We start from the raw sequence: 25,206 nt of genomic DNA, 5'->3' as shown, positions 1-25,206 counted from the left end.
AGCGGGGAGTCAGCAGCTCCCTGCACCTGTAATGTGATGCAATAGGGTGGTTACCCATACGCCTGCCCCTGGAGGAGATCCTGCCTCGTTGGAGTTGTGCCTCCTCCTCACTTTCCTCATTCTTCTCCAGTATGAGCCTGGGTGACAGAATGAGGAGGAATGAGGATGGCTTAGTTATTCACTCCACCACTTCTTCTGCATGTTGTGGCTCAATAACACGGCCAGCACTGGAAAAAAAAAAGGACATGTGTGCCCTGCCTGCAGAGGATGCACTATGTCCATAACCACCACTTTTCACTGTGGACACACAGGCTGCTTGCCCTCTTTTAGCTGACTGTGAGCATCTGCCTCTCCTTGTTGGCCTTTCGGACATGATGTGAATTTTTTTTTTTAAATTTTTATAACTTTTTAGTGTGGGATGGGAATTTGATGCTTGTGTTCAATATTTTGTGCTTGGTGCACTATAAGCCATTTTATTATTCTTTTTTCAATAAAGAAAATAGGGGGTACAGCAATGGATTTTTATTTACTGCTGCAAAAAAAAAATAGAATAAATGTAAAATAATTAAGAAAGCGAAAAAAAACCCAAAACACTGGTGACCCAGAAGGATGAAGATCTGCGACTCAGAAGGAAGAACAGCAATTATGGAGAAAATATTTTGGTGCTGCTAGAAAAAAATAAAAGAATTCAGAAAGCAAAAAAACCCCACTGCTGACACAGAAGGAGGAACACCTGCGATGCAGAAGGGGAAACAGCAATTATACCCTAAATATTATTGCTGCAGCAAAAAAAACCCCGAAAAAAATATATATATAATACATTTTTTTAAAATTAAGAAAGAAAAAAAAGACCAGGGGAACCACTGCTGATGCAGAAGGAGGAACTCCTGTGATGCTGCAGCAACAAAAAATAAATTAAATTAAATTTAAAAAAGAAAAATTAAATTTAAAAAAAGAAGGAAACCACTGCTGATGCAGAAGGAGGAACTCCTGTGACACAAAAGGGGGAACACTAATGATGCAGCAACAGAACCTGATGCTGCAAAAAAAAGTTTTTTTTTTTTTTTGCAGCATCAGGTTCTGTTGCTGCATCATTAGTGTATGTGTATATATATATATATATATATATATATATATATATATATATATATATGTGTGTGTGTGTGTGTGGCACTTCTGCCTTGCAATAATTGGGTCATGGGTTAGATTCCCGACCATGGTGCCTCCTGCATGGAGTTTGCATGTTCTCCCTGTGTTCGCGTGGGTTTCCTCCGGATACTCTGGTTTCCTCCCACATTCCAAAGACATGCTGGTAGGTTAATTGGCTTCTGAATAAAAAAACTATCCTAGTTTCATCCCTGGCCATGTGGGATCTCCTGCATGGTAGGGGTTGGGGAAAGACCTGGCAACCTACCCTGTAAAATAATTGCTAAGAGAATTCACGACTGAATGGATAGATAGATATATACACACACTGCTCAAAAAAAATTAAAGGAACATTTTAAACACACATCAGATCTCAATGGGGAAAAATCTCATGCTGGATATTTATACTGATATAGACGGGGTAATGTGTTAGGTACGTAAGGATGCCCCATCATTTGATGAAAATGATCAACCTACAGAGGACTGAATTCAAAGACACCCCGAAATTCAAGAGAGAAAATGATTCAGCGGGATAGTCCATTTTGCTGAAATTTCATTGCAGCAACTCAAGATGGTAATCAATAATTTGTATGGCCCCCACATGCTTGTAAGTATGCCTGACAATGTTGGGGCATGCTACTAATGAGACAATGGATGGTGTTCTGGGGTATTTCCTCCCAGATTTGGACCAGGGCATCACTGAGCTCCTGGACAGTCTGAGGTGCAACCAGGCGGCATTGGATGGACCGAAACATGATATCCCATAGGTTTTCTATTGGATTTAGGTTAGGTGAGCATGGGGCCATTCAAAGGTATCAATTACTTCATCCTCCAGGAACTACCTGCTCTCACACCACATGAGACCGGGAATTGTCATGCACCAGGAGGAACCCAGGACCCAGCGCACCAGAGTAGGGTCTGACAATGGATCCAAGAATTTCATCCCAACACCTAATGGTAGGGTGCCACTGTCTAGCCCAGGGGTCTCCAAACTATGGCCATCCAGGTGTTGAGGAACTGCAAGTCCCATGAGGCCTTGCAAGACTCTGACAGGCAAGACTCCCAGAGGCATGATGGGACTTGTAGTACTTCAACATCTGAAGGGCCAGAGATTGGAGACCCCTGGTCTAGCCTGTAGAGGTCTGTGTGTCCCTCCATGGATATGCCTCCCAGACCTTCACTGACCCACCACCAAAACGGTCATGCCAAACGTTGTTACAGGCAATATAACATACTCTTCTCCAGACCCTTTCACGTCTGTCACATGTGCTCAGGGTGAACCTGCTCTCATCTGTGAAAAGCACAAGACGCAAGTCACATACCTGCCAATTCTGGTATTCAATGGAAAATGCCAATAGAGCTCTATGGTGCTAGGCATTGAGCGCAGGGCCCACTAGAGGATGTTAGGCCCTCAGGCCACTCTCATGAAGTCAGTTTCTGATTGTTTGGTCAGAGACATTCACACCAGTGGCCTGCTGGAGGTCATGCTGGAGATACCGGTCCTGCTGATGGGTTAAGGACCTTCTATGACCCTGTCCAGCTCTCCTAGAGTAAACGCCTGTCTCCTGGAATCTCCTCCATGCTCTTGACACTGTGCTGGGGGACACATCAAACCTTCTGGCAATGGCACGTATTGATGTGCCATCTTGGAGGAGTTGGACTGCCTGTGCAACCTCTGTAGGGTCCAGGTTTCGCCTCATGCTACCAGTAGTGACACTGACCCTAGCCAAATGCAAAACTACTGAAAAAGAGTCAGAAAAGATGAGTAGGGAAAAAAATGTCAGTGGCCTCCACCTGTAAAACCATTCCAGTTTTGGGGGTTGTCTCATTGTTTCCCACCTAGTGCACCTGTTGTTAATTTCATTAAGACCAAAGCAGCTGAAACTGATTACCAACCCCCTCTCTGCTACCTAACTGACCAGATCAATATCCCAGGAGTTTAATTGACTTGATGCTATACTCTGAGTAAAGTGTTCCTTTAATTTTTTTGAGCAGCGTGTGTGAAAAAAAAATTTAACAAAGAAAAAGAAAATGGGAAGAGCATTGACGCAGAAGTGCTGTAAAACACACTGGCACTACTACACTGCTCTTCACAACACCGCACTACACTACACTACCATCCTAACACACCACTAACTCCACTAAACTCTAACTCTGTAGCAGCCTTATATAGTGTGGGGCGTAGACTTAGCCATGAGCCATGACTGGCCAAAGTCACAGTGACTTTGGCCAATCATGGCTCTCACAGTGCATTGTGCTGTGATTGGCCAAAGCATTGCACCTGACCTGTGGTCAGGTGCATTGCTTTGGCCAATCATGGCTCTCACAATGCACAACGCCCTTACCATTCCTGTGTTCGGCAAACACAGGAACAGCCAATGATCGAGCTTACGTTCGACTCGAACATCGCGCTCAACACTAGCTGGGATAAGTGTATAAGTGTAGCAGGGGAGTATGTCAAAAAATAAATATAGTTTCCACTCCTTCAAATTTGTTCTTTTATTATATAAACTCAAAAGTCCCGGTTTCATGCCCCTCATACATTTAGGCTCTTAGTTGTAATGACATAACTGAGGCTCTAACCCTTTTCCGATATACAAAGAAATGTTTTTTTTAGCAGTTTGTGTCCTCACCCTCTGAAAATCGATCTGTGGTGGAGGGATGTACTGTAGAGCAACAGCTTCTAGGTGGTCAGAAGGCAATCCTGTCACCTAAAAATGCTTTTTGTAGCTTTTTTTTTTTTTTCAATCCCAAGAAGGATTTTGTATTGAAATACAATGTCACAACTGCAAGCCAAGTATTGGCTCACGCTTGTGGCACGGTCTTTGTGATCTCCATGAGTGTGTTTGACAGGCAGTGCTACCCATCAAACTTGACAGGTCGAGTTTAATTTGCCTTGCTGAGGCATATCTACAGACTCCTTTGTCTGCCATGTCTATTTGTAGCTGGGTGGGGGTGTTAAAATTGCTGCTCCTTGATCCCGCCCCCCTCCCTATGAATGAGACTTAATGGAGACAGACTACAAAGTGGTAGCAAAGTCCTTTAGGTTATCTTGTACCTACAGTTAAGCCTATAATAAGTGTAAAACATGTAAAAGTATAAATAAATGTAAATATGCACTGTTTTAGGAGATATTTTCTTGTGTAGCTGCCAGTGACGTCACTGGCGCACGCGCACTGTGCTCTCAATGGATGGTATGCTGTCCATTCAGAGAGGTGTGCTGTGGCCATGACTCCCGCGAGACCAGGTAAAGATAGAAGCCCTGTCTTTGGGGACAGTACGCCTCTGGAGGGCTTCCTTTTAAGGTAAGTCTCACATAATGTGCTCGCACATAAAAACATTAGCACTTTATAAGATTGCCTTACAGGGGAGAAGTTCAAGCTCTCCAGCTGAATGTGTCAGTTTACATGGATGAGACAATCCATTTACCACTGGCAGGAATGATTAAAATAATCAGCTTTTATTTATTCATGTAATTCTTTATCCCAGAAGGTTATACTGCTGTCCAGTGGTACCCCCTGTGCTCCTTCATACAGAGTGGTATCTCACTAATACAGGAGGTGTATTACTAGCCAGATTGCCAGGTGAAAACAAAGGGGAGAAAAAAAAAACGGATGTAGCCACCACATCTAGTGATTGTTAATTTGGGTTTAATATCAATTTAAGCCCTGCCAGATGTTCTACTCCAGAGGTCTCCAAACTTTTCAAATGGCTAATTTACTGTCCTTCAGACTTTAGGGGGGCCAGATTGTGGTCAGTGGGGGTAGAAAATGTCCCAGGCCCAGCATCAGTGAAAAAAAACATGGCATCAGGGTTGGTGGTCAGTAGGAGGAGGAGTAATGCCCCATCATTGGTATTATCTGGAGGAATAGTATCCCACCATTGGTATCCGGGGAAGAAATTGTGCTTTGTTGTTTTTATAGGTGGGAGGAATGGTGCCCCATCATTGATACTGGTTGGAGGAAGAGTGCCCCATCATTGATACTGGTTGGAGGAAGAGTGCCCCATCATTGATACTGGTTGGAGGAAGAGTGCCCCATCATTGATACTGGTTGGAGGAAGAGTGACCCATCATTGATACTGGTTGGAGGAAGAGTGCCCCATCATTACTGTCAGTGGCAGAAATTATGCTCCACTAGGGAAATAGTGCCCAAAGGGATGGATAAAGGCTACCAAAGTGCTACATCTAGCCCTCAGGCCTCAGTTTGGAGACCACTGTTCTATTTGTTCCTCAATCAATCAAGAACTATTTTTTTTAAAGTTTGGGCTGGAGTTGGGTTTTAAGCTCTGGTGTCCACTGGAACATGTTGGCTTATGTTATAAATGTTCTGGAGTTGATTGATCACAGCAAAAAGCCTGATGTGAAATTTCTGTTTCTTTTTAAAGGTTAACAGAAGGAAGATCTTCCTATGCATCCTACTTTGTCTATCTGTGACTTACTTCTTTTATGTAAAGTCTCTGATGTGAGTATAAAAATGTGTCTTTTGTTCTTTAAAGGGTTTTTCCATCTTCAAAGATAAAGAGGGAACTTCTAAATACAGTGTTGTAAAAAAGTATTTTCCCTTTCTTGATTTTTCTTTTTTTTGCATATATGTCACATGTATGATTCAGATAATCAAACAAATTTGTTCTCAAACTCAGTCTTTCCAAAACTTAGCTTATATTATTTTGTTCCCCCGTGCCCCTTCCTGATTTCTTCATAGAGAGGAATGGTACAACTATCAGTGTCTACCTACATGCCAGGGTGCTAGATGTAATATTGGCCTCACATCCACAACCAATCACTTTACAAACCTTGCTACCTCAACCATAGTAAAATCTCCAAGATATGCCCCTTAACCAACGACACCACAAGGTTACTAATTCACTCCCCCATTATCTCTCACCCCGAGCAGTGCAATTATCTCCTTGGCCTACCTTTTACATATTCTATCCCTTGTTCAGTCCATCATGAATGCTTCTACCAGATGCATCCATCTTACCGACAGTTCGGTGTCTGCTACCCCTTTTCTTTGTTGTATTTGGCGATTTCCCCACACTTCCTCTCTGGTGACGCTGTTGTCACTGGGACAGAACGTGTGGGAAAATCTCTCCAGATAACAGTAAAAACATTTGCCCACTCTCTCCGAAAATAAAATTAAAACTTTCAGATGGGCATATATTTTTAAAGCGGTATTAACCACTTTAAGACCAGCTCTGTGCAGGATTACGTATATACATGATCTATGATTTCCAGGTAGGAGGTCGCACGTGCCCACTGACCCAGCTGTGCTGTCATTCACGACAGCACATGCCAATCAGTGGGTTCCCGTCAATGATTCATGGCCGGGAATCAGTGATCAGCGGAGCGGATGTCAGAGACAGATCTGTATTGGTAAACTACTGACAGCGGTGATGTTCCGCTTTTGTCTCCCTGCAAAGCAGGGGATAAAAACTGACACATTGCTTAGTAAACGCACCACACAGTTAACACCTTAACACTTTTAGGCACACAGTTAACCCTTTGATTGCCCCAGATGTTAACCCCTTCCTACAGAGTGTCATTAGTACACTGTCAGCTCATTTTATTAGCATTGATCACTGTATTAGTGTCACTGGTGATGTCAGGGTCAGTTAGTGGTGCCAGCTGCACCATAACAATCCCACTATAAATCGCTGATCGCCGCCATTACTAATGTGAAAAAAAAATTCCAGTAAATATACAGTCAATCGTAGGCACTATCAGTTTCATGCAAACCAGTTAATATACACTTACTGGGATTTTTTTTAACCAAAGACATGTAGCAAAATACATTTTGGCCTGAATTTGTGAAGAAATTTTAAAAAGTAAAAACATTTTTTTTCTTAAAATTTTCAATATTTTTCATTTATAAAAATAAAAAACCCAGTGGTGGTAAAATACTACCAAAATAAAGCTCTTTGTGAAAAAAATAATATAAATTTAATTTGTGTAAAGCATTTCATGACTGTGCAAATGACAGGTATAGTAGCGCAGCATTGTATAGCAAAAAAATGGCCTGGCCATGAAGGAGGGGGGGGGGGGGGTCAATCTTCTGGAGGTCAAGTGGTTAAACCTATAACCAAAAAAGTAATATATATCCCGTTCATCCAATAGAAGACCTTATTTCTTTGTAGGAACATGCATATTCCATCACCTGTTTGCACAACATGAGGCACCACATTCTACTTGCATCAATACACTGCAGTACCATTCACTTTGAATGGCACCCCAATGCACCTTGCAAACATTGCAGTGCATGCGCTGGCAAAAAAAGCAGGTCCAATTTATGGGTCACTGATGGGTGTGCTAGCCCATTTATTTTGAAAAGGCCAAACACGGCGCACATTAATATGTGAAAAATATTTTCATCTTAAAGTGGTATTAAAGCCAAAAACAAACATTTATTATATTGCCATTACAAGGTCTTATATGTGATGGCTGCATTAGTTTTCTTTTTTAAGCTTTTTTGCTTCTATTTGTATCTGTGATCCAGTCTGTTATTTTTCAAAAGCTGAAGTCCAGCAGAATGTATCTGTTTACATGGATGAGACAATTAATTTTCCACTGGCAGAGACGGTTAAAATTATCGGATTTTATTTAACTATGTAAAACCTTTACCCCAAAAGATAAAAAACTGCTGTAACTGAGCTCCTGGACAGTCTGAGGTGCAACCTGCCTGGATGGACCGAAACATGATATCCCAGAAGTATTCTATTGAATTTAGGTCAAGCGAGCATGGGGGCCATTCAATGGTATCAATTCCTTCATCCTCCAGGAATTGCCTGCATACTCTCACCACATGAGGTTGGGCATTGTCGTGCACCAGGAGGAACCCAGGACCCACTGCACCAGCGTAGGGTCTGACAATGGGTCCAAGAATTTCATCCCAATGCCTAATGGCAGTCAGGGTGTCATTGTCTAGCGTGTAGAGGTCTGTGTGTCCATCCATGGATATGCCTCCCCAGACCATCACTAACCCACCACCAAAACCGTCACGCTGAACGATGTTACAAGCAGCATAATGTTCTCCATGGCTTCTCCAGACCCTTTCACGTCTGTCACATGTGCTCAGGGTGAACCTGCTCTCATCTGTGAAAAGCTCAGGGTGCCAGTGGCGGACCAGCCAATTCTGGTATTCAATGGCAAATGCCAATTGAGCTCTATGGTGCCGGGCAGTGATCACAGGGCCCACTAGAGGACGTCGGGCCCTCAGGCCACCCTCATGAAGACTGTTTCTAATTGTTTAGACAGAGACCTTCACACCAGTGGCCTGCTGGAGGTCATTTTGTAGGACTCTGGAAGTGCTCATCCTGTTCCTCCTTGCACAAAGGAGCAGATACCGGTTCTGCTGATGGGTTAAGGACCTTCTACGGCCCTGTCCAGCTCTCCTAGAGTAAATTCCTGTCTCATGGAATCTCCTCCATGCTTTTGAGACTGTATTGAGAGACACCGCAAACCTTATGGCAATGGCACACATTAGTGTGCCATCCTGGAGGAGTTGGACTACCTGTGCAACTCTTGTAGGGTCCAGGTATCGCCTCATGCTACCAGTAGTGACACTGACCCTAGCCAAATCCAAAACTAGTGAAAAACAGTCAGAAAAGATGAGTAGGGACAAAAATGTCAGTGGCCTCCACCTGTAAAACCATTCCTGTTTTGGGGGTCATCTCATTATTGCTCATCTAGTGCACCTGTTGTTAATTTCATTAAGACCAAAGCAGCTGAAACTGATTAACAACCCCCTCTGCTACTTAACTGATCAGATCAATATCCCAGGAGTTTAGTTGACTTGATGTTATACTCCAGTTAAAAAGTGTTCATTTAATTTTTTTGAGCAGTGTATTACGTTTTTGGCTTTGTGTTGAATACTGCTTTAATGCACCATACTTCAGTGGTTAGGTGTTCGTCTGGCCTTACTGTAGTTCACAAAGAGCTAAATTCATAAAGATGTCTTTGTCAGCCTTTTCTCAATGCATATCCCCATATCTCTAGCTCTTCTAGTTTCTGTAGAGGTATATCTTTCAAGTGTTTGTCGTAAAAGTCACTATGTAGATGGGTTTTCAGGGTGCGCCTAAAGGTGTGGAGGGTAGATGACAGTCATAACTCACAAATGCCTTGCAGGAGAAGAATTTAAACATCACTCCCAGCTTCTGAGATGTTTCTCCCCAAGTGAGCTGAAAGGAACTATCAAAACTGTCAGGCTGACTCACATTTGAGCTCTCAGTCACTGATGACTGGGTTTCAATTTAGTGTAATCTCAGAGAAAAGAGAACTCCTCCTTTTGAGTGATGTTGAATTTAGGTGATATCTCTTTAGCACAAAGAATGAAGTTTAAAATTACCAAGATTGTAGAAAGGCGGAAACAAACTTCAAGAGAATTAAACCCCTCATAAAGGGTAGTGAGCTAGTGTGACGAGAAAGGCCCTTTGGGGTTAGAAGAGACTGGAGAAGAGAGACTAATGTTCTGTCTGCAGGGTGCATATAATGTATCAGAGCCCTCCAGTTCCTGAGTGTTAAGGCACTAATCAGGAGGCTGCAATGCAGAATAGGCTGGATAATTTAGGCCTTAGTGTAAATGACTGTGAAATAAAGTGTATTGAACTGAAAAGAAGGCAACTGAATTCAGCACTATCACTTGTAAATTTTGATGATCTGGGTGTAGCTCTATCCCCTTAGGAGTTGCTGAAGTTTGGGTCCCCCTATAGTCCTACACAATCAAGCAACATGCATTTCCTTCACACAGGCTTGCATTCAGGAGCTTTGTTTTATTATTATTTATTAGTTTTATTAGAGGAATTGAACTTGGATGGGGTAAGGGGTGTATGGATTGCCCAAGGATAATGGCATATGAGGACAAACACCTTAGGAACTATGTAAAAGTCTTTACAGCAAAGTGTCTTTTTTTGGAGCACTAGCCAGCATCTCCTGTTTTACCACCTCAGACCCCAGAAGAACCCTTTCCTCATCCAGCTGTACTGCAGGCACTGCAAAGTGAACAGTCCAGGGCAAAAAGCTAATCCAGTTTCCCACCTGAGTGCCTCTTTCCCCTTACTAGCCGAGGGTGTGCAGGTTTACTCACTTAGTCCTTCTGTGTTGCTGGTAGGTTGGTGGCTGCTACCAGGCCTTGTAGCTGGGCCATTCCTTCACTGCTGCACAAGTGGTCCTCACACGGGTGGGGGGGAAGTTGTGAGCTTTCCTTCTTCCCAGCTCCCCTGCCTCTAGGTGAGCCCCTCTCCAATTGGGCCCCCATCCAGGCTCCTGCTCTCCAGCCTCACTTCCTCTCTGTCTTCCACCAGAACTCTCCTGCTGCTGAGCAGGCTCCCCCACTTTTAAGGGTTATCCTGGCCCCATGCCAAGCCTCCTGTTGGGGATTGTCCAGGATCCCTCAAAAGTGCAGATCAGTTTAGGCCACTCACTGGTGACCTGTAACCCCGTTCTCCCTTTCCTTTTCTTCTATCCCCCTTCTATCTTTCCCCCCCCTCCAGCCCCTTTACCTTTTCCCTTCTTTAACCTCCCCCCCCTTTCTTTTTTTAATCTCCCTCTTCCCTCCCTTCTTGTCCTTTTTCCTGTCTTGCTAAGCATAGCCCTTCCTTCACCACCCCCTCTCCCCCTCTCCCTAATCCCTCCCCTCCTCGCCCTCTTACCCTCCTTCCCCTCCCCCTCCCTTTACAACTTGCTGCTGAAAATTGATTTTCAAGGATCCAGGTACTTTTTACTTCCTTGTGGCTGTCCCTGCACGAGTACCTAGTTTGAGTACCTGATTTTGTAGCTTCTCTTATACCGGGCACTTTACAATGCTATCGGAAATGTTTTGTTGTCTCTGTATTTTATTTGTTCAACTCCTCCCCCCCCCCCCCCGTCCATCTGGTACATCTTGGTATATTGGCCTAGTTGACCACCTCCCCACTATAAATGCTTCTCCAATTTGGGGGCTTGGTACGGGGAGTATTCAAAACCCCAGGTTTATATATTGCGAGAACAGCCCACAAGTAGTGCCTGGCTTGCTGTATTTATCTTTTGTTTTTCTTCTTTAAGTCTTCTTGTTCTCTTTTTCTACCTATTCTTCTTTCTGACCTCCTACCTTTGCCCCTCTTTTTCTACTTTTTTTCTTTACTCTCTTTTTCTCTCTCTCTCCCACCCTCCGCCTCGCCTCCTGGTAGTCCCTCACAATGCCCAAAGTTATCTTTATGTCGTATAATGTGAAGGGTTTGAATAACCTGGAGAAGCGCCATAAACTGTTGAGCAAATTATGGGGCCAACAATCATGTGTTGTTTTCCTCCAGGAGACTCGCTTCCAGAAGGATAAGATTCCAAGGTTGGGTAATTTCCGTTTCCCTACGACATATCATAGTGCCTCTTCATCCTCTAAGTCAAAGGGGTTGGTGATTCTAATCTCAAAACATGTCCAATGGGTGGAACACCACATTGTTACTTACAATGCTGGTCGGTTTCTTCTGGTACGGGGAGAGCTTTGTGGGCAGAAGGTTACTTTAGTTAGTCTGTATTACCTACTGAAGATCCTGTCTCCTCCCTAGCGTCTTATCTTTCGTTGTTGGATCGTGAAGGGACAGTGATCTTGGGGGAAGACTGCAATGTGGCTTTCGACTCACTACAAGATGCATCACGGGGTGCCTCACACCTCTCATATTCTAAATTACAGGCGTCCAGAAAGTGCCTACATGCTCATCAGTTGGTGGATGGTTGGAGGTTGATGCACCCTCATGATAGGGATTATACATTCTACTCTCATAATCATAAAGCATATTCCAGAATAGACTACGTGTTTGTCATGCAAGATGCGCTTCCATTGGTCTCCTCTGCATCCATTGGCTCTTTTACGATATTGGATCATACCCAGACTCATTGTACTCTAGAAATAGGTGAGCAGATTCATCGAACCTGGCATGGGAAGCTGAATTAATTGTTATTGCACGATCTGACTTATCAAGGGCGAATTTTGGAATCTCTTGACTCCTTTTTTAGGACCAATTCCACCAAAGAGATTTCCCCATTTTGTCTCTGGGAGGCTTATAAATGCGTTCTCCATGGAGTTCTTATAAGTGTGGGTACCCATAGAAAAAGATCTCTGGCTTCTCAGGTGGAATCTCTGTTCTCTAAACTACAGGCCCTGGAGTGTATCCATAAAAAATCTCATGTCCAGCGGGTTGAAGAACAGTTACAAACACTAAGACAGCTTGAATTCCCTTCTTTCTGATCGGTCTAAGGTGAACCTTTCTCAGGTGCGTCGGTCCTTTTACGAATATGGCAATAAACCAAGTAGACTCTTAGCTAACGCCCTTAGGAATGTCAGAGCCAAAACATATATTTCTAAGATAAAGTCCAGTGGAGACATCTTGCTTTCCTCCTCATTGGAGATGGCCATTTCATTTCGAAACTATTATACTTCCCTTTATAATTTACCGATTAGCACTGTCTGGGTTGGTAAGTCGGCACAACTTCGGAGGTGTATCCTTTTCTTGCCCAAAGTGAGGGGAGGGGCGGCACATCTCATTAGGGTGGTGGACTGGTGTGTGACACACAGAGCGAAGTTTTGGGTAGACCTGGAACAATCCTCCTCTGGCACCCTTGGTCCTCTCTGCCTTTATCTGCCAGAAAACATCTTCTGATAGGAGAAACACAGGCAGATATTTAAAGTTACCACTTTCTCCCCGGGTCTGTGTCCCTTGATGCCTATTATAGGCACAATGGGATTCCTGCCTGGTCTCTTGGACCCCCATTTTCAGGTACTCTATCATGACAGCTGTTTCTGCTTGATTCATTTCTCCAGAAATGGTCATCTCATGACATCTCAGGAGTTGACAGTGGCCTTCTCGGCAAATCTTGATTTTCTGAGGTGAGCACAATTGGTTGCGTTCTTACGTTCTCTCACCAGGGAGAAAACTACTCTAAGGGAATTATCTCCCTTTGAAAATCTTTGTATGTCTGGTGATCCCTTACGGCATTCCCTCTCTCAATTCTACACTTCCTTGATAGCATCTGAAGCCCTGCCTGATTTACCGTTTCTACAGCAATGGGAGAGAGATCTGAATGTTACCTTTTCTCAGAAACAGAATGACAGGATTGTATATTTTGCCCACAGGGCCTCCCTGGCTAGTAGGTACCAGGATGGGGGATATAACCTCCTTACCAGGTGGTACAGGACGCTGGAGGTACTGGAGATACTCCTGAAGGCTCATTGCTCCATATTTTTTGGGAGTGCCCTAAGCTGAGGGAAACCTCTGTACACTGGGGATAGACTGTGTTATACCACGTTCTGTTTTGTTGTTATTGTTCTTTCTGAACAATTTGTTATGCCATTTCTTCAAAATAAAGAATTAAAAAAAAAAATGCAGATCAGCCACTCCTTACCTCTGCCCACTTCTAAATCTTTCTCCAAAGTTCTAGTGCAGGGGTAAGTCTCAGAGAACTGATCTGCTGAGCCTCTCTGCTCTTGGCCACAATTTGACCCCTCTGACTATCACACATGGGCTGCTGCTCAGCCCCTATCTATCAATTAGAGTCTAATGTACAGTATATAATACTTACCAGATGCGCATAGGGTATACGCATTAATATATCCACCTCAGGGCACTTAAGGTATGAGTTCTGGTAGGTGTATGAAGATCATCCTTCAAGGAATGGGCAGCACAGCGGTCAATGGGTGAGATCTGCTAATCCAGAGGTCCCCTTTAAGATGGATAGGGTAAGCCATCTGCTTACAGGGATTCCCTTCCTCTGGATACTGGATCAAACTGGAACTCTCCACTGGCTCTGAAACTTAATGGCTCCATGAAGAAGCCATAAAAAAGGTGCCCATGGTGTAGTATTTCCTTATAATTTTATTAAATGAAAATGGTGATACAGTAGTAAATCCAGGTACACTGACCCCTCACAAAGATGGCCGCCGGACCAACACATAGCTCCAGCGGCTTGATGTCACAGTGTGTTGATTCCCTTAGGCCTTTCGTGCCACACACGTCCTCAGAGGGAAACCTCAACACTGCCGTGACTAACGCTGTAGATTTATATAGACACGGAGCATGCGCCACGTGTCGCTGCCATTTTGTTGAAGGGCGACTAGTGCGCATGCACGGTCACGTCTGCGCCATTTTGCTATGGATCAGGAGTCACAGCAGAGTTATTATACTCTGCTGGACACAAACATTGAATAAAACCGGCCAACTGTGTTTTATTACAGGTGGAAATATCAACTTTGGTGACCATTAGATCTGTGTCCGTATTTAAGGGAGCTAAAACAAAGATGAAAAATTGGAAATGGAAAGTATAAAAACCGATGTAAACCCAACAATCTATGTTTACATTATATTTAAAGGGGAAGCAATAAAACTTTGTAAAGTAGGATATGGTTATTTCTCAAATTGATATAATTGTATTAGTTAGGAAGTGATCGTTATACTTCCCTTGATAATGTATAAGCGATAAAATATACATCAAAATCGCTATATAAAAAGAGTAATATATGTAAAAGGTATAATTGCTACACAATATGTCTAAAAAGCCGGTGTCTGAAAGGTAAGTAAAAGATCCATATCAAAATATGCGCTAAAAAAAGTATTAAAACTGTGTAAATAACAGGTAAAAAGTACTGTATCAAATAGGAATATAAAATATGCATCCGACAAAATAGAATAGGATACACATAAATCCAACGAATTGTGTCAATCATAAAATCCTCTATAGTAAACACATAACAATATATAATAATAAGTACATCAAGTCATAAATATGCTCCATACAATAAACTAAAATTATAGAATAGACAAGAAATATAAAATTCATCCTAAAGAACTAAAATCGGTGAAAATACATAAAATGTTCCTAAAAACAAATTCATGTAAGTTATTCAAAAACCAGACCAATACTCAAACCTTTAATAAATTAACTGTTGTCTATAAAGCAATTTAAATCAACCTCTATATTATGTCCCATGGGGTAAAAAGTACCCAGTTCGTAAACCCATTTAGTCTCCAATTGTGAGACCGCCCGTTTTTGTATATACCTCTCCAGTGTGGGGTGACAGTGTCTATCCCCACATATCTAAGGGAGGTGGGGTCTCTGTTGTGGTACAATCTGTAATGCTTAGACAACGAGTGCTCTTTAAAGCCTCGTTTGATGTTGTAGACATGTTCACGAAGGCGATCTCTGTGTCACCTCATTGTGCGGCCCACGTATTGTTTGTTGCAGGGACATTCAAGCATGTAGATCACATGTCTACTATTACAGGAGATAAAATTCTTATTATTATAAGTATTAGAGGTGAATGATTCTATTTTACGTTTTCTGATGTTATTACAACTACATATAACACATCTGTTACATGGATGGAAACCTTTTAAATTAGAAAACAATGACACCGTTTTGGGTGGGTCTACATTATTAGGCGCTAAATGATGTCTAATAGCTGTAGCCTTACGGAAGATTATTTCTGGTTTCACAGGTAGAATGTTAGAAAGTATAGAGTCTGTTTTTAAAAATAGCCCAATTCTTTATGATGATCCCCCTAACAGCCTTATGCTGCACTGAATAAGTGGTAATAAAAGGACAAACACGGGTTTGTGCTGCCGGACCAACACATAGCTCCAGCGGCTTGATGTCACAGTGTGTTGATTCCCTTAGGCCTTTCGTGCCACACACGTCCTCAGAGGGAAACCTCAACACTGCCGTGACTAACGCTGTAGATTTATATAGACACAGAGCATGCGCCACGTGTCGCTGCCATTTTGTTGAAGGGCGACTAGTGCGCATGCACGGTCACGTCTGCGCCATTTTGCTATGGATCAGGAGTCACAGCAGAGTTATTATACTCTGCTGGACACAAACATTGAATAAAACCGGCCAACTGTGTTTTATTACAGGTGGAAATATCAACTTTGGTGACCATTAGATCTGTGTCCGTATTTAAGGGAGCTAAAACAAAGATGATAAAACGAAGATAGAAAGTATAGAGTCTGTTTTTAAAAATAGCCCAATTCTTTATGATGATCCCCCTAACAGCCTTATGCTGCACTGAATAAGTGGTAATAAAAGGACAAACACGGGTTTGTGCTGTTCTAACCATATTAGTCAGCATTTCATTTCTATCTAGGTTAGCCAGAGCATTCAGAGTGTTATCTAGAGTAATTTCGTCATAGCCTTTCTCTAGAAATCTTTTTTTGAGAATCAAAGCTTGTGAGTGATAATCATCTACATTAGTGCAATTTCTACGGATTCTCATAAACTGACCCTTTGGAATATTCGCTAGCCACATAGCAGCTATCAACAGGTATATAGCTATTGCGGTCTGTTTTTTTCAAAAAAAGATTTTGTAATGATTTTCTCGTTATGGTTCATTAAGGTAAAGTCCAAGAAATTGATCTCTAGTTTACTAAAAGTATAAGTCAGGCTAATGTTAAGATTATTGTTAGTTTAAGTGCTGAAAAAATTAGTCAAGGATTGCTCATCTCCGTTCCACAAAAGAAGGATATCGTCTATGTACTTTTTATATAATAGTAATTCTGGCCACTCCTTTGCATAAATAAGGTCTTCCTCCCAGTAAGCCATAAAAAGATTTGCTAGGCTTGGGGCAAATTTGGCCCCCATGGCTACTCCTTTAATTTGCAAGTAGTAGTCCTTATTGAACCAGAAGTAATGTTTGTTCATTGCGAACACTAGGAGATTTAAAATTATTATTATTATACAGGATTTATATAGTTTCAACAGTTTGCGCAGCACTTTACAATATAAGGGAGACAGTGCAATTACAGTACAGAAGGAATAGGAGGGCCTGGCTCATGGAGCTTACAATCTAAAGGAAGGGGGAGGTGATACAAAAGGTGATAGCTGTCGGGCATGATCTGGCGGAGGTGATTCAAGTACAGTTCTTAGGTGGAGGTGGGGTAGGCTTCCCAGAAGAAGTGAGTTTTCAAAGATTGCCTAAAGGCAGACAGGGTGGGGGCTGACCGGACATGCTGTGGTAGGGAGTTCCAGAGGATGGGAGAGGCTCTGGAGAAGTGCTGGAGGTGAGCGTGGGAGGGGGTGATGAGGGAGCTAGAGAGGAAGATATGGGATGAGCGGAGTGGTGATTTGGCCGATATCTGTGGATGAGGTTGGTGATGTAGCTAGGGGCAAGGTGTGGATGGCTTTGTAAGCTGTGGTTAGTATTTTGAATTTTATACGTTGGGTTATTGGAAGCCAGTGAAGGGATTGGCAGAGAGGGGCAGCAGACGCTGATCAGTTGGTAAGGTGTATGAGCCTAGCAGCAGCATTCATAATAGACTGAAGGGGGAATAGCCTGTGTACCGGTAGACCAGTGAGGAGGGAGTTGCAGTAATCGAGGCGGGATATAACCAAGGCATTGATAAGTTGTTTTGTGGTGTCATTGGTCAGGAAGGGGTGGATTTTGGAAATGTTCCGGAGGTTCGAGGCGGCAGGATTTAGCCAGTGAGTGGATGTGGGGCCCAAAGGAGAGGTCAGAGTCTAGGATTACGCCTAGCACCCTGGCATGAGGAGAAGGACCAATGGTTGTGCTGTTGATCTTAATGATAAAGTCGTGAGTGGGGGATCGGGGGGGGAGGAAATATTACAAGCTCAGTTTTTGAAAGATTGAGTTTAAGGTAGTAAAATAAAATCTTTTTGTGCTGTGGGTAAAGTGCTATAGTGCGTAAGAAAAAAATCTGCAGCTTCCATATCATCTTTATGGCTAATGTTTGTGTAGAGGGATGCCACATCGGCAGTGACAAGATATGTAGGTGATGACAAGGTGACATCCTTTACAACATTTAAAACCTGTTTTGTATCCCGAAGATAAGAAGGTGTCTGTGTTACTAGTGGCTGCAGAAAATGATCGATATATTCACCGATTTTTGAACACAAAGACCCTATGTCACTGACAATTGGTCTGCCTGGAGGTTTGATCGGGTCTTTGTGAATCTTAGGTAAAATATAAAATACAGGTAGTTTAGGTGCAACTGGAGATAAAAACGCTTTTTCTTTTTTGTTTAAAATCTTATTTTCAAAACCAAATTTGATAATATGTTTAAGAGAGCACTTAAAACCTGGAAGTGGATCTTTTGGGAAGAGAGAATAAGTAGTTTTATCACTTAAAATATTAAGTACCTCTGAAATATAATCGTTCTTATTGAGGATAACTACCCGTCCTCCCTTATCTGCAGGTCTGATAACCAAATCTTTCCTTTGAAGGAGAGACATTATAGCTTTGTTAGTGCCTGAACTGTCCTACGGTTGCTTAAATGGTATGGTAGCCAATTCCTTCGAGACTTTCCCCTTGAACAGATTGATGTATGAGTGAGAATGCGGATGGGGTTAAAGGTCGAAGCATTGCGGAGATTACAGTGAACAAAATTATTAGAGGTAGTATTAGCAGTAATAGGGTTGCTAGCAAAGTACCTTTTACGTGATAACTGTCTTGCGAACTTGTGTATGTCGATATAAGCTTGAAATTTGTTAAGCTTATTGGCAGGGACATATTTCAGGCCCTTGTCTAATAAATTAAGTTCTTCCTTCGTAAGTTCCCCATTACTCAGATTAAAGATACCTTTGCCTTCTAAATCCTTAGTTTCTTTGTTGTGTCTATTAATTTGTCTGCCTCCTCTCTTTCCCCTATAGTATCACTTCTCTTTCGTACCCTTCCCTAAAAAACGCTGTTGGGTGTCTAGCTCCCCCTAGCTGCCTAGGAGGGTGTTACTTGGGTATGGAACCCTCTCACCTGATCTGTAGCCCAGTAGCGTATCAGTCTTTAAGCAGGGGGGGTCCGTGTTCTCTTGATCCCTCTGTTAAAGAACGATGCAGATGACAGCACTCTGATCCTCTCTACCTGCTTCTCAGCGATGCCAGTGGTCTGCTATTCCTCCTCACTTCTCCACTATGTGGTCTGGCCCAGACCGGATCTCCCGTGCCCAGCACAGCCTTCTCCACACACCCCTTCTCTGGCTTTCACCACCCACTTCCTTCCTGTCTGGTTCCTGGGCTTCTGAATATATATGCTCTCACCCCTTAGCCAAATTCTCTGGGAAATGCAGTCGGTTCACTCATTATCTGAGCACCAAAGTCTTGCTACAAGCATACAAGCCCAACAAGGCTTTCCTTCAGTAGAGTCTGCTCAACCGCAGAACACTGCCAACTTGTGTTCACTTAACATCCTGCAACCAGTATTACTGCAGGGTGTTACAAATGTAACCTCCGCACATGCACAAAGGAGTCCATTCATTCCAGAACCCGGTACTTACTCTGGCTGTACACCAAGCTTCGCATGTGAAGCTGTCCATGTACAATTCTTTAAAAAAACTGCTAGTTGAAGCGAGAGAGATTTTATGGCAGAATAGGCATACAGGGGTGGATTTACTAAAGGCAAATAGACTGTGCACTTTGCATGTACTGTACAATTGCACTCATTTTCCCCAGAGCTTAATGAATGTTGGGCCTGCCTGAGGGAGCAGAGGGCTCACACCCCGTGGTCTTTGTGGAATCATTCTTCAAGCAACTCCTGAACATGCCTGACAGGCCTCTCACATATATGGTGGAATAGGCTCATCGGGTACCTACGGGCAATCAACCCTCTGGAGATCCACCCTGTCCCTTCCTGGTGAGGTCCCTGAATTTTCGTGACTGAGATATGATTTTACCCAAAGCTAGTAAACAGGAATTGCTCTTTGAAAATACCCGGGTGATGCTTTTTCTTGACTTTAAAGCAGAAACTCAGAAATACCGCCAGTCCTTCATGTATGTCAGATGCTGCCTGCAGTAGAAAGATATCTCCTACAGTATACTATACCCAAGCAGGCTCCAGGTCCCTCATCGTGGAGTGGTGAATTTCTTTGATACCCCCCATGGAGGGCAGTGAGTAGTTAGATATTGTATGAGTGAGTGCGGACATGCAGAAATCTTCCTTGGAACTCCTGTGGGGTGTGTTTTATAGTTAATAGTTCATTTCTGCTTTGTGTTCCCTGGTTTAGTACCTTGACTTATTTACCTGGATTGGAACTATACTCCTGATTTATACACCTTTTTGAAATTTTTACCTTGCCATAGATACAATGCCAATAGTGTTGTCTTTGGCTCTGGAAGGCTAGCTCCTTGTTATATAGGGTGAAACCAACATCCTCCCTCATCCTGTTCCCAGAGATCAGGGTGTTCTATATTCTTCAAGCTGGAGCTCGGCATGCCAGAACAGCTTAAAGGAACTATTTGTACTTATTTTGATGGTTATGTTTCTCAGGGCAATTGTTTTAGTTATGAGAGAAAGCTGTGTTGTTTGCTAATAGGTTTGTTGCTACACAGCAGCAGGGTGGAGTGCAGTTTTCTTTTTCGGGAATTATCTCTATTGTTGGTTATGCAATACCTCATATTTTCCCCATGGCGATATTTTGAAATGTCTTCTATTTTGCTTTTGGTGCCCTACACTATGTGCCTCTTACAAGTGTTTAAAAAGACTACTATGTCGGTTACAAACCTGAAATTGTTCTCCTGGAACAGGTCCAGGCTTGAATGATAAGTTCAGGACAGCTCTGGTTTTCCAATGTTGGAAACCTTTTAAAACTCCTGTGGTTTTTTTTTTGCAGGAGACACATCTGGACGGCAGCAGGGTCCTGGCCTTATGGCTCCTGTGGATACAGAGGGCATTTCATGCCACATACTCCACCTACTCCCAGGGTGTCTCTATTGTAATCAGTAAGGCGGTCCTCTGTACTTGCCACCAGGTGCTCTCAGTATTTGATTGTTGTGGCAGACTTATTTACCACTAAAATGATGTTGGTAAATGTATATGTCCCTCCACCATTTAATGTACAAGTGTTATATGATCTTATGGCTAAGCTGGCTCCATTCATTCACCTTCTCCTGGCTGGAGATTTTAATGGAATTCTAGATGCCTCAAAACACACCTCTAATCCCCAGAGATCCCCTTCTTTAGAGTTGTCGGCATGGGCTGCTACGGTATCTATTACTGAACTGTGGTGTTGGAAACACCCTGAGACTATGTGGGTGGCCGATCAATGGGTCCAAACCAATATTCTATGTATTAGAACACCTGGGGGCTGCTGATCTTGTTACCATACTTGACACCTTTGTTAATTATGATAGTACATTATACTGTATAATCCTATTCCAGTATATAGTAATGAAGCCTTGGAGGAATGACTTACTGGCCTTCCCATACCCACTTTATAAATCTCCAGGTCTGGATGGCTTTCTGGCCGAGTGGTATAGACACTATATTGAAGTCTTGGATCCTAGATTACAATCTTTATACCAGGATTGATTGGATAACAGGGTATTGCCAGACTCCTTGTCTGAAGTGCATGTTATCCTGTTGCCTAAACCGGAAGCCAAAACCTTCTGGAATGCTTGTTCTGTAGACTGATCGCACTGCTTAATCAGGACCTTAAAATTCTAACTAAAGTCCTTGCCACAAGGTTGTCCCAAGTTATTACTACTACATTGACCAAACTGGGTTCATTCCTAATAAGTCCACGTATACTAATTTGAGAAGGTTGTTTACCCATTTGCAGGTTGATCATTCCAATCCAGGAACATGGGTGGTGGTTTCACTAGATATGGCGAAGGCCTTTGACTCTATGGACTAGCATTATATGGCCTCTGTCCTTCACCATATGGGTTTTGGGTCTCGTTTTTTGACCTGGATTTCCCAGCTTTATAGTCATCCTACAGCAGCATTCAAAATTGGGAATGGGGTGTCTCCCTTTTTTCCCATTGGAAGGGGGACTTGGCAAGGATATCCGCTTTCTCCTTCCCTTTATGTGTGGCACTGTGGTGATGTCAGGGGCCATGCTCAACTTGCATTAGATCGTAGTCTGATCCACTCATATACATCAGGAAACTTATCTAGTGTCTACATCAACCTCTGTTAACAGTAATCTAATTTTGTTTGTGTCACTATGTCATCTTGTGTCCTTTTCAGCTGCTTTCCTAAGGTGCGCATCATGACGTCTTGGGGAGCTCCTATCATATGGGAAGGAGACTACGACTTTGAGGAGGAAAATCGATTACATCAGAAAAAAAGGACTGTGGTTGGACTTTCTGTCTTTGCTGTAAAACAGTGAGTGTTCTTATCTTTTGATCTCTGCAATTGTATCACTATTTCTTAAAATCTACACTGCTCAAAAAAATTAAAGAACACTTTTTAACCAGAGTATAGCATTAAGTCAACTAAACTCCTGGGATTTTGATTGTTTAGTTAAGTAGCAGAGGGGAATGTTAATCAGTTTCAGCTGCTTTGGTGTTAATTAAATTAACAACAGGTGCACTAGATGGGCAACAGTGAGATGATCCACCAAACAGGAATGGTTTTACAGGTGGAGGCCACTGACATTTTTTTCCCTACTCATCTTTTCTAACTGTTTTTTACTAGTTTTTCCATTTGGCAAGGGTCAGTGTCACTACTGGTAGCATGAGCTGATACCTGGACCCTACAGAGGTTGCACAGGCAGTCCAACTCTTCCAGGATGGCACATCAATACATGCCATTGCCAGAAGGTTTGCTGTGTCTCCCAGCACAGTCTCAAGAGCATGAAGGAGATTCAAGGAGACAGGTGAGTAGAAGGTCCTTAACCCATCAGCAGGACTGGTATCTGCTCCTTTGTGCAAGGAGGAACAGGATGAGCACTGCCAGAGCCTACAAAATGACCTCCAGCAGGCCACTGGTGTGAATGTCTCTGACCAAACAATCAGAAACAGACTTCATGAGGGTGGCCTGAGGGTCTGACGTCCTCTAGTGGGCCCTGTGCTCACTGCTTGGCACCACAGAGCTTGATTGGCATTTGCCAATGAACACCAGAATTGACAGGTCCGCCACTGGCGCCCTGTGTTTTTCACAGAGGAGAGCAGGTTCACCCTGAGCACATGTGACAAACGTGAAAGGGTCTGGAGAAACAATGGAGAATGTTATGCTGCCTACAACATCGCTCAGCATGACTGTTTTGGTGGTGTGTCAGTGATGGTCTGGGGAGGCATATCCATGGAGGGACGCACAGACCTCTACAGGCTAGACAATGGCACCCTGACTGTCATTAGGTATCAGGATGAAGTCCTTGGACCCATTATCAGACCCTGTGCTGGTGCAGTGGGTCCTGGGTTCCTCCTGGTGCACAATAAATGCCCGGCCTCATGTGGCAAGAGTATGCAGGCAGTTCCTGGAGGATAAAGGAATTGTTACCATTGAATTGCTCAATGCTCGCCTGACCTAAATCCAATAGAACACCTCTGGGATATCATGTTTTGGTCCATCCTACGCCATCAGCTTGCACCTCCGACTGTCCAGGAACTCGGTGATGCCCTGGTCCAGATCTGGGAGGAAATACCCTAGGACACCATCCATTGTCTTATTAGGAGCATGCCCCGACGTTGTCTGGCTTGCATACAAGCACATGGGGGCCATACAAACTACTGAGGACCATTCTGAGTTGCTGCAATGAAATTTCAGTAAAATGGACTAGCCTGCTGCATCTTTTTTTTTTTTTTTGCTAAGTTCACCTTTGGAACATGTTACATGTTCCACCTGTTTTTTGGGTGGAACATGTAACATGTTCCCATAGCCGCAGCCGTCCCTGCTGCCCCCCCGACAAATAATATGGAGAGAAGTTTGCCCATACTATCTGTCAGATTTGAAAACAGTATGGCAGTGAGGGGCTCTGCCCACACGGCCGCGTCACTCATTCACAGAGTTCTGTGAATGAGTGCCTACAAGTGCCGGTTTGTGTCGGTTTGTAGTTTTCAATGAACTGAGTTCCTTGAAGCTTCCTGTCAGAATATCTGCTTGACCGTACATCCTATACATCCCCTACGTCAAGCAGATATTCTGACAGGTCTGCAGGAGACCTGCATGGCACCAGCCATCTACTGATCACTGGTGCAATGCTTTCCAGGCTCTTGCAGACAAAAATAATAAATGTACATTTTTCTACCTGCAAAAAAGATTGCATTTATTTTTTTTGTCCAAAAGGCGAACTTATCCTTTAAGCTGACCATAGTTGGAGTTTGAGTATGAAGTTACATTTACAAGACCTGTAAAGGTACACACTGAGTATACAAAATGTGGCTTATAGAGGCAATTTGCTTATTTTTTTTCTTCGGCCTGTAGGAGCAGCTGGATGTTAGCCTGTGACTATGCACATTAGGCAGTTTGCAGGCATATTTGCAGAGGAGCATTTAGAGGCAGAACAAAACACCATATCATCATAAATGCGTTTTTGTAATGAGCTTATGAACAGAAAAAATGCTTGACACTCATACATGAGGCATCTAGGAGCATTCAGTGTTTTCAAGTGTACATTGAAAAACAAGCAGAGGGAATGTTTTTGGAAAAAGAAAGCTTATAAAAGCGAGAGTCCATAAACTCTGCTAAACCCTTGTGCTGGTGATCAGCAGAACTTTGCCCTTTGTGCTGGTGATCAGCAGAACGTTGCCCCTTGTGCTGGTGGTCAGTGGAACTTTGCCCCTTGTGCTGGTGGTCAGCGGAACTTTGCCCCCTGTGCTGGTGGTCCGTGGAACTTTGCCCCCTTATGCTGGTGGTCAGTAGAACTTTGCCCCCTTGTGCTGGTGGTCAGTGGAACTTTGCCCCTCGTGCTGGTGATCAGCAAGACTTTGCCCCCTTGTGCTGGTGGTCAGTGGAACTTTGCCCCCTTGTGCTGGTGGTCAGTGGAACTTTGCCCCCTTGTGCTGGTGGTCAGCAAGACTTTGCCCCCTTGTGCTGGTGGTCAGTGGAACTTTGCCCCCTTGTGCTGGTGGTCAGTGGAACTTTGCCCCCTTGTGCTGGTGGTCAGTGGAACTTTGCCCCCTTGTGCTGGTGGTCAGCGGAACTTTGCCCCCTTGTGCTGGTGGTCAGTGGAACTTTGCCCCTTGTGCTGGTGGTCAGTGGAACTTTGCCCCCTTGTGCTGGTGGTCAGTGGAACTTTGCCCCTTGTGCTGGTGGTCAGTGGAACTTTGCCCCCTTGTGCTGGTGGTCAGTAGAACTTTGCCCCCTTGTGCTGGTGGTCAGTGGAACTTTGCCCCCTTGTGCTGGTGGTCAGTGGAACTTTGCCCCCTTG

At 43.4% G+C, this 25,206-nt stretch overlaps 1 protein-coding gene across 3 annotated transcripts in view; it reads left to right on the top strand.

Moving 5' to 3' along the window:
- Positions 1 to 25,206, top strand: part of LOC149439365 (N-acetyllactosaminide alpha-1,3-galactosyltransferase-like) — a 104,728-nt gene that overhangs the window by 67,602 nt on the left and 11,920 nt on the right. For all 3 annotated transcript variants that reach the window (XM_089659149.1, XM_089659150.1, XM_089659148.1), the window contains 2 exons: positions 5,533 to 5,609; positions 22,083 to 22,220. In XM_089659149.1, the coding sequence (XP_089515275.1) occupies positions 5,533 to 5,609; positions 22,083 to 22,220 (215 nt within the window). The remainder of the gene's footprint in view (positions 1 to 5,532; positions 5,610 to 22,082; positions 22,221 to 25,206) is intronic.

Source organism: Staurois parvus, unplaced genomic scaffold, assembly GCF_062004578.1.
Source record: "Staurois parvus isolate SC_StPar_1 unplaced genomic scaffold, SC_StPar_1.0 ptg001133l, whole genome shotgun sequence".
Taxonomy (NCBI): domain Eukaryota; kingdom Metazoa; phylum Chordata; class Amphibia; order Anura; family Ranidae; genus Staurois; species Staurois parvus.
Note: the sequence above shows the minus strand (reverse complement) of the source record. Positions and strands in the feature narration are given on the sequence as shown.